The sequence below is a fragment of the Periophthalmus magnuspinnatus genome, chromosome 1, assembly GCF_009829125.3.
Source record: "Periophthalmus magnuspinnatus isolate fPerMag1 chromosome 1, fPerMag1.2.pri, whole genome shotgun sequence".
NCBI classification, from domain to species: domain Eukaryota; kingdom Metazoa; phylum Chordata; class Actinopteri; order Gobiiformes; family Gobiidae; genus Periophthalmus; species Periophthalmus magnuspinnatus.
The window spans coordinates 18,405,190-18,414,906 of NC_047126.1; the positions used below are offsets into that span (position 1 = coordinate 18,405,190).

General features: G+C 42.1%; 1 protein-coding gene across 1 annotated transcript; it reads left to right on the forward strand.

The window, feature by feature from the left end:
- Positions 1 to 3,110: 3,110 nt before the first annotated feature.
- LOC117369497 (syntaxin-3-like) lies at positions 3,111 to 9,157 on the forward strand. Its single transcript, XM_033964738.2, has 10 exons — positions 3,111 to 3,181; positions 4,748 to 4,822; positions 5,513 to 5,612; positions 5,706 to 5,780; positions 6,118 to 6,188; positions 6,266 to 6,374; positions 6,851 to 6,924; positions 7,457 to 7,591; positions 8,877 to 8,987; positions 9,070 to 9,157. The coding sequence occupies exons 1-10, from the start codon at positions 3,152 to 3,154 to the stop codon at positions 9,145 to 9,147; spliced, it is 858 nt and encodes a 285-aa protein (XP_033820629.1). The 5' UTR covers positions 3,111 to 3,151; the 3' UTR covers positions 9,148 to 9,157.
- Positions 9,158 to 9,717: the final 560 nt, after the last annotated feature.

Sequence of the window (9,717 nt, forward strand, 5' to 3'; positions counted from 1 at the left end):
ATCACCACCTGGTGGTGAGTTGGATCCGCTGGCGGAGGAGGAAGCCGGACAGACCTGGCAGGCCCAAGCGCATTGTGAGGGTCTGCTGGGAACGTCTGGCGGAGCCCTCTGTCAGGGGGGTCTTCAACTCCCACCTCCGGGAGAGCTTCTCCCTGATCCCGGGGGAGGTTGGAGACATGGACTCTGAGTGGGCCATGTTCTCCACCTCTATTGCCGATGCGGCTGCTCGTAGCTGTGGTCGTAAGGTCTGTGGTGCTTGTCGCGGCGGCAATCCCCGAACCCGGTGGTGGACACCGGAAGTAAGGGATGCCGTCAAGCTGAAGAAGGAGTCCTATCGAGCCTTGTTGGCTCGTGGGACTCCTGAGGCAGCTGATGAGTACAGGCGGGCCAGGCGGGCCAGGCGTGCCGCGGCTCGGGCAGTCACAGAGGCAAAAACTCGGGGTTGGGAGGAGTTCGGGGAGGCCATGGAGGAGGACTATCGGACGGCCTCAAAGAGATTCTGGCAAACCGTCCGACGCCTCAGGAGGGGAAAGCAGTGCTTCACCAACACTGTTTACAGTGCGGGTGGAGAGCTGCTGACTTTGACTGGGGATGTTGTCGGGCGGTGGAAGGAATACTTTGAGGATCTCCTCAATCCCACTGTCACGTCTTCCGAGGAGGAAGCAGAAACTGGGGACCCAGAGGCGGACTCGTCCATCACCCTGGCTGAAGTCACTGAGGTGGTTGGCAAGCTCCTCGGTGGCAAGGCTCCGGGGGTGGACGAGATCCGTCCTGAGTACCTCAAGTCTCTGGATGTTGTGGGACTGTCTTGGCTGACACGTCTCTGCAACATCGCGTGGCGGTCGGGGACAGTACCTGTGGAATGGCAGACCGGGGTGGTGGTCCCTCTGTATAAGAAGGGGGACCGGAGGGTGTGTTCCAATTACAGGGGAATCACACTCCTCAGCCTTCCCGGTAAGGTCTATTCCAGGGTACTGGAGAGGAGAATCCGACCGATAGTCGAACCTCGGATTCAGGAGGAGCAGTGTGGTTTTCGTCCTGGTCGTGGAACACTGGACCAGCTCTATACTCTTCATCGGGTCCTCGAGGGTTCATGGGAGTTTGCCCAACCAGTCCACATGTGTTTTGTGGATTTGGAGAAGGCATTCGACCGTGTCCCTCGTGGTGTCCTTTGGGGGGTGCTCTGGGAGTATGGGGTCCGGGGCTCTTTGCTAAGGGCTGTCCGGTCCCTGTATGACCGGAGCAGGAGCTGTGTTCGCATTGCCGGCAGTAAGTCAGACCTGTTCCCGGTGCATGTTGGACTCCGCCAGGGCTGCCCTTTGTCAAAGGTTCTGTTCATTATATTTATGGACAGAATTTCTAGGCGCAGCCAGGGGCCGGAGGGGGTCTGGTTTGGGAACCACAGGATTTCATCTCTGCTGTTTGCAGATGATGTTGTCCTGATGGCTTCTTCGAGCCAGGACCTGCAGCAGGCACTGGGGCGGTTTGCAGCCGAGTGTGAAGCGGCTGGGATGAGAATCAGCTCCTCCAAATCCGAGGCCATGGTTCTCGACCGGAAAAAGGTGGTTTGCTCTCTCCGGGTGGGTGGTGAGTCTCTGCCCCAAGTGGAGGAGTTCAAGTATCTCGGGGTCTTGTTCACGAGTGAGGGAAGGATGGAGCGGGAGATTGACAGGCGGATCGGTGCAGCGTCTGCAGTGATGCGGTCGCTGTATCGGTCCGTTGTGGTAAAGAAGGAGCTGAGCCGGAAGGCGAAGCTCTCGATTTACCGGTCAATCTACGTTCCTACCCTCACCTATGGTCATGAGCTTTGGGTAATGACCGAAAGGACAAGATCGCGGATACAAGCGGCTGAAATGGGCTTCCTCCGCAGAGTGGCCGGGCGCACCCTTAGGGATAGGGTGAGGAGCTCGGTCACACGGGAGGAGCTCGGAGTAGAGCCGCTGCTCCTACACGTTGAGAGGAACCAGCTGAGGTGGCTCGGGTATCTGCTCAGGATGCCTCCTGGACGCCTCCCTAGGGAGGTGTTCTGGGCATGTCCCACCGGGAGGAGGCCCCGGGGAAGACCCAGGACACGCTGGAGGGACTATGTCTCTCGGCTGGCCTGGGAACGCCTTGGGGTCCCACCGGAGGAGCTGGAGGACGTGTCCGGGGTGAGGGAAGTCTGGGAGTCCCTGCTTAGACTGCTGCCCCCGCGACCCGGCCCCGGATAAGCGGAAGAAAATGGATGGATGGATGGATGAATCTCTGTGTTGATGGAAAATGTATTAACTGCACAGCCCTAATTGATCAGATGTGATCCTATCAACATAGTTTGTGCCCAGGGCTTCTAGCTGAGATCTGAAAAGAGTCCAGTTTCTGACAGTTGGCACAATCTGGTATTGAAGGAAGTGACAGGAGACCATTATGTTGCATTCACACTTGTCCTGATTTGTCCTGGTTAGATCCAGGTTTAATGGAGACTTGGCTTGGTCTTGTTCTCATTGTGTGGCCAAGTGACAAACCTCAGGTGTATATTAGCCAAATCTGTTTTCATGAACAGTGTATACATTACTTAATAGTAGTAGACTGGTAATCATAGTAGTGATAGCAGTGACATCTAGTAAGTTGGCTATTTGTAAAAGGAACAGAAGGCCTGTCTGAGTTATCAACATTTGTAAAAACACTTAATTAACTCAAGGCTGGGTAATTTGTTGTTTTTGAGAACCGTAAACAAATGTTAGTTAATTTTAACCAGTTTCCACATATGCAGGCGACTGTGCCCGGCTGTGCCCGTGTTGTCCACGCCGTTGTTGCGCACGGGTGATCAGATGGACTGTGGGGGAGAGAGGTTTATCGTCTTGAACTGGCGTTTCCTAATCCGTGCTTAGAGGCTTATTGAGACGTGGTTGCTACACATCTTCACCTTTAGCACCTTTACGACCACTATTGTTCATCTAAATGATTTTATTCTTTCAGCAGAACACTCTAATTTAGTGCGTAAAAGTCTCATCAGTAAGGCGCTTTTGGTAACCTGACAGATTTCCCAATTACGGAATCATCCAATTAATTTTTATCTGGCTAATTTTGTGGCCCTTTTATTAGCTCTATGTTAGCATTGCATTTGCTGACAATTCTTTAATTTTTCAGTTTTTTAGCGGGACCCTTTGTCAAGATGAAGGATCGTTTGGCACAGTTGAAGGAGGTAAAGTGATTTTGCGCTATTTTTGGAAGAAATATTGCACCTGTTGCGCTCTCCTCGGGGTCGTCGGGTCGATTGTAGCAGCTGAGCGCCTCTAACATTGACCCTGCAGGACCATTGAATTATGCAGGGTTATTTTTTGCATTTGTGGATTTTGGTAGTGTAAAATGATAAAATATTGAAAGTATGCCTTCTCCGAATAATAATCAAAGTTAAAAAGTGTGCAGTCTTGAAGTAGCCAAAACAGAACAGAAGCCATATGACCTTCATTTTTATAATAATATACAATGAAAACTCTTTAGAACAAGTTTATAGGGCTACTCCTAAAACTTCTCTCAATGCATATAGAAAGGGATTAGACATTTTACCAGATTACACTAGTTTCTCATCTTTCAGACCCAGAATTTCCTCCTCATTTTAATATTATCCTAAGGAGTTGTAGATGTAACATGAAGAAATAGTTGTTATTTGGAGACAATCTGACAAAAATTGGCATTGCTCAGTAAAAGCTTCTCAATCTGGTAGTTGTCATAGTAGTAGCAGAAACAGTAATGATTTCTGCTACTATATGCTTTTCCAGATGGTCTTTTCTAGATGCTGTTGACAGTTTTGTGCACTATTGAATGGACTGAATAGGGGTAGGATTCATATCTGACCATCACCAACACTCACTTAAACGCGACATTCATACTAATGTCTTATCCTCCACACCAAAACATGGGATAAATAAATATTTTTTCAGCAGCAGATAATGTGAAAATATCTCCAACAGAACAAGAGAAAAGAACTCACTGTTTTAATTGTGATTATTTACATCATGATTCAGCCTTGTGTGCTCCTCCAAACAGGAAGTGTGTGATACTTAAATCAGTGGATGGTGTGAGAGGAGCGTGCGACCTGACGTGACTCAGGGTTAAGAGAGTCTCACGAAGAAAAAGACTCAACATCAACTAGCGAGACGTGCACATTTAGTCCAGACCACACCCCAGCAGTGTGGTCAATTAAAGTCTCAATATTTCAGTCAGGGGCGGGCGATATCGACCAAGACAACTCGTAACAATAAGATGAAGATAGACAGATGTTATAGCAGTCCTTCAGAAGTGTGCTAAAACTTGCATGTTGTGGTTGTTAGTTGTGGTTGAGGTACAAGTACTGCACTGTTTTTAATCAGCTCTTTTGAAGCATTTTAAAATATTTTTATTAGAGACGATATATACATGCAATTGTATTTTGCATATATCCAAAACAACAATTGTGATATTATCCATTTTTTGACACCTCTCCCACCTCTGATTTAAAAACATTACAGTAATTTGCTTCTACACAGTAATGATATCACACACTGCTGAGATGATGTAATGATGTGTGGGATTTTTTTTTTAAACATATTATAACATATTTGGTAGCACTAACAAAAAAAGTTATTTATGTCATTCAGTTCAGTTTGCAGTTTTGATTATTAATTGTCATGGACTTGTTTCTGTTTTTTTTATTGTAAAGTTTATTGAATCTGTAAAAAAAAAAAAGAAAAAAAAATCCATCTTTAAAAATAAATGTTTGTTTGTACAGAAAAGTGATGGGGGAGGAGATGAGGTGGAAGTTCCTGTTGAAAATGAGGCGTTCATGGACGATTTCTTTGCTCAGGTAAAAAAACAAAAAATTATTAAAAAAATAATAACACTTTTTTGTGTGGCTCTAGTTTTACTTCCAAGTTGTCTTTCTATTTTCAAGACCACCTTGACACCTTCTATTGAAGACAGTAGTTTGTAGTCTTATATCTAAAACTGTCTCCTTTATATCATCTCATTATCATACTATCATTGTAGATAATAATATAGGACAATGATTATTAATAGTTTTATTTTAGTAAATAGTTAACACTTGCTGCTTTGTAGGATTGTTAAAAGTATCGAAAATCAGATACTAATTGATACTAAAACTACAACTGAAACTAGATAATCATTTGAGCAGGTATCAATACTAAAAAGTCACATTCACAGAGCATAACCATTTTTGAATAGCTTTAGAATGATCTTGAGCTGTATCAGAACAGGTTTAAGACCACATAGACTAGTATATACGCCTATGGACGGAGGGATTACACAGATATAAGGCCACATGGTAATATGAAAGAAAGTACGATTATTTCATGTTGAAAACCAGATTCTATTGTAAGAAAAGAGTGTTTTTTCATCGTGATACACAGTCTATTCATTAATATCGAAATGGAGTTTGAAATGTTAATATCATGACAACACTAGTGCTTTGTTGATTGTTTTGTTATTGATTATTGATTACTCATATAAAAAAGTTCTACATTCGACATTTTTTTAGGCTGAGGATATTCGAATCAGCATCGAAAAGATGGAGGAGAGCATCACAGAAATCAAGAAAGTTTACTCCACCATTTTGTCAGCACCAACTTCAGACCAGAGTAAGTGACAATTGTAAATATTGTGATAATAAGATTAAATAATAAAATAAATAAAATGCAATGTTGGGTCATACTCTGTGTCCTTTTCCTTAGAAACACAAGACGATCTGGAAGCCCTCACAAACGAGATCAAGAAAGCAGCAAACAATGCCAGAAACAAACTCAAGAGTTTGTATCTTGTATCTGTAATAAATTTGTAATGGACTAGGCATAAAAATAGCACAATTAAATAATAATCATGCAACACAGCGGTATAAAGGATTTCCTGTGACTTCTGTGTAAACCTCTCACCTACAGCATGAATTCAATTTTTTCTCTCTCTCTTTTTCTCTTTATTTTATGTATTAAGTTGTGTCCTTGGGCAAGACACTTATACTAGTTGGTAGTGTCATATTAATAATTCACATCAGCAACTTTTTATGCACATATATAAAAATATATATCAGCATCTTTATAAGTACGCTACAAACTGTAGCAACATTATAAAAAGTTTTTGTTTCTTCAGCTATTGAGCAGCAGCTGGCCTCCAACACAGACGAGAGAGCATCAGCTGACCTCAGGATACGCAAGTCACAGGTTTGAGACACTGAAATACATTTTCTTTTTTATTGTCATTGAAACAAAATGGGCATTTGTTTTGTTATTTTATCTAGCATGCAATCCTGGCAAAGAAGTTTGTGGAGGTAATGACAAAGTACAATGAAGCGCAGATGGATTTCAGAGACAAGAGCAAAGGAAGAATCGCCCGACAACTCGAAATCAGTGAGCTGGTTTTAGTTTTTATCTACATCTAGATCTGCTGCTACTCAAATATTTGCAGTATTGGACGTACAAATATCACTCAAGTCAGCATGTACGCCTGTAGGAAATAATGTGTTACCATATGTGAGCCATATTTGTGATATGACTAATGGCAGATTTTATGTGGAGAGGATGTGGTGCTGATGTGTGTGCTCCCAAGGCCTGTGTTTTAAAAGTAACACAACCCAACACTGTTCATTAATGAACAGAAAGTAGAAAGTATACCTAAACATGTGGTTATTATCATGGCTATCCATCAAAACTTTTCTTTCAGAAAGCGCTGGTCCCAGCGGGCAGCCATGTGCTTGCCAAAATAATCTAACAATGCATTGTATTGCTTCATACTTTAGAAAACAAACTCTATGAAGAAAAAAAACATAGGCAGTTAATTGTAGTATAATGGTACAGTTTTATAACTAAATTGTCTTTGCTTTCAGCTGGAAAAGCTACGACAGATGAGGAGCTGGAGGAGATGTTGGAGGGAGGAAACGCGGCTGTCTTCACTGCTGGGGTAAGATTGTTCACTCAAGCTACTCTGCTAAACATATGCCAACTTTATTTTCCTGTTATTCATGGAACAGTTGTAGAAAAAGAAAATACTGATTTTAGAGTACTAAGATAATCAGTTTAATAACACACACAAATAATATAAAATGAATTAATACATGAATATAAGAACAGAGCAGTTATAGATTTTTAAGTGATAGGTTGGGAAATTACTGAAGTAAAATTTGATTAAACTGTGTAAAAATAAACTATCAGAAAAAAAAACCCTGTGTGTTTTTGATTCAACTTGATGGTCCAGGATGATGTTCCCAAACTTATAGGAACATTACCTCCAAAATAACACAAAATGATCTTGAGACACCTTTGGAAACCCCTGCTCTAGACGCATGTGTATGAGGTGATGGACTATGTTGGAGAAATTTTTTTTTTTGCTATACTGAGGGCTCTCATTGCCAGCTCAGTACAGCAAAGAAGTGAAATTTCTGTAGATGCATGTTGTATATTGTATATTCAGTAACCTCCTCTTCATTCCTCAGATCACGGAGTCAAAGATAAACCAACAGGCTTTGAATGAGATCGAGGCTCGTCACAAAGACATCATGAGACTGGAGAGCTCCATCAAAGAACTCCATGACATGTTCATGGACATCGCCATGTTAGTGGAGAACCAGGTACATCAGCACAGCTACTGCTGTGGTGTCCTTGGGAAAGACACTTCACCATCCCTGTATCACTGAGTTAGTTGTGTGGGTTGCCACATTTAATAACCGGGATTGCTACGACTACACAGTTTTCCTGTACATTATGCAGATGTATATGTGTTGATTGGGTCCTCTCTCTCAAATTGTCAAGGAGTGTAACTGACAGGGTGATTAGCCAATCAGAAAAGCACTTGGTTTGTGTCAAAAGAAACATGGTGGCTCACCAGTACAAGTTTTCACAAGATAGTGAGCTCTGTGGAGTGGCCCTGTGTGCACTGGATTTAGTTCTGTTTACTTCACTGTTGGGTGGATCTTGTTCTCATACACCATATATTATTCACCCCAAACATTGCACCATGAGATATGTGAGAGGCCATCAGCTGACTGTCAAGCATATTTCAATGAAAACGAACATCAAATAAACAGAGCCTCACATACGCATGCACACATGCTCGCTTCCCTGGTGCTTCGGTTGGTCTTTTCTTTTACCTGTAGCTAAATGCACCACGAGGACTAAAAAGGTAAAAGCTTTTTGAACGACACATGGACAGGCCCAGGCTCACCTGTGCAGACAGAGGCATGAGGAGTTGCTCAAAATAGGCTCATCAGATGGACGTGTCTAACAGCACCTCTGCAGCAGCCATTCATACAAATATATGTGATCTGAGAGCTTTTCAAGCACTTATTTGTAGGTCGGCCGGAGGTTGGCCAATTTCACACTCACCCTGCTCCAGAGTACAAGAGGTGTGAGACCACCTGTTTCAGGCCATTTGCTGGATACCACAATATAACTGTTCACCTAAGTGAACCACTGCTCGCAGAGCGAATGTTTTGTTATGTCGACCCAACTTGTGACAGCGTGAAAATGACCTAAAAGAAAGAAAAATCTAATAGATGGAACTGAGAAATCTAGGGGAAGTTATGGGTTTTGTTCTGAATGACATGTGGACATTCAAGAGAAAATGTCCTCTGCATTTGAGAGATGTGCACTACAGATAAGTAGCTGTATTGGATCACCAAAAAAGGGAAGGTGCAGGCTCTTCAGGCTGCTTCTTGCTAAGGCCCCATCAAATGTATCAGCAATTTTTGAAATTTCCACAGAGCCTCTTGGTCATCAGCTGTGCTGGATAAATCGGAATTGGCCATGGTCTCTCTCACCACATTGTTTGTACTTTGCTTAGTTGTTTTAAAATAATCATGAAAAACTACAAACTACCCCCTAATTTAATTACTTACCTTATTTTCTCTCTCTCAGGGTGGGATGATCGAGAGGATTGAGAGTAACATGGACCAGTCTGTGGGGTTTGTAGAGAGGGCAGTGGCCGACACCAAAAAGGCTGCTAAGTTTCAGCAGGAGGCTCGAAGAGTAAGAATTTAAGGACATCTATTTTTTATGAAAACTACTTTTGTAACCACTCATTTGAAACCTTTTATCTTTTACTTTTCAGAAACAAATGATGATTGCCTGCTGCTGTGTGATTCTGGCTCTCATCCTTGGTTCATTCCTCTACAGTTTTATCAAATAGTTGAAAAGGGAAATTATTTTGATATAAACTTTTTTTTACTCTAATTTAAACGTGTGGACGTTGTAGTGCTGGTGGTTTGGATTTAGGTTTTGAATGGTTAAAAAATCTGATTATAGAAAAATAAACAGTTTTGTGTTAGACTGACTTGTCTATATGGGAGCAATTGATTTTATAGAGCTGTATACTAACAAATAGCTTAGTAATCACTTGTCACCTATACTTAACATAATTTCTCAGGACTGCAAAGTGATACTGAGTCGAGTTAGCCTACGCGCAAAATAAGACACCCAACTTAGAATGAAATTGTAAAGGACTTTTCTAATTTTTGATGCAACTCTTGATTTTTATATATATACACATATATTGTGTTTCTCTGTCTGATCTTCTATCATGTTTTTCTTAATTTGTAATTATTAATTTATTTGTTTTTGCAGTCTAATTTCTTACTATAGCCTATTTTTTTGCTTTTTACTATATGCAATGGTAAAGAACAATTGTTGAAACATGGGTTGCTAGGCCTATTACGTGACTGAAGCCAGTGTTTTGCATTTTAATAGAATTTGTCCCATT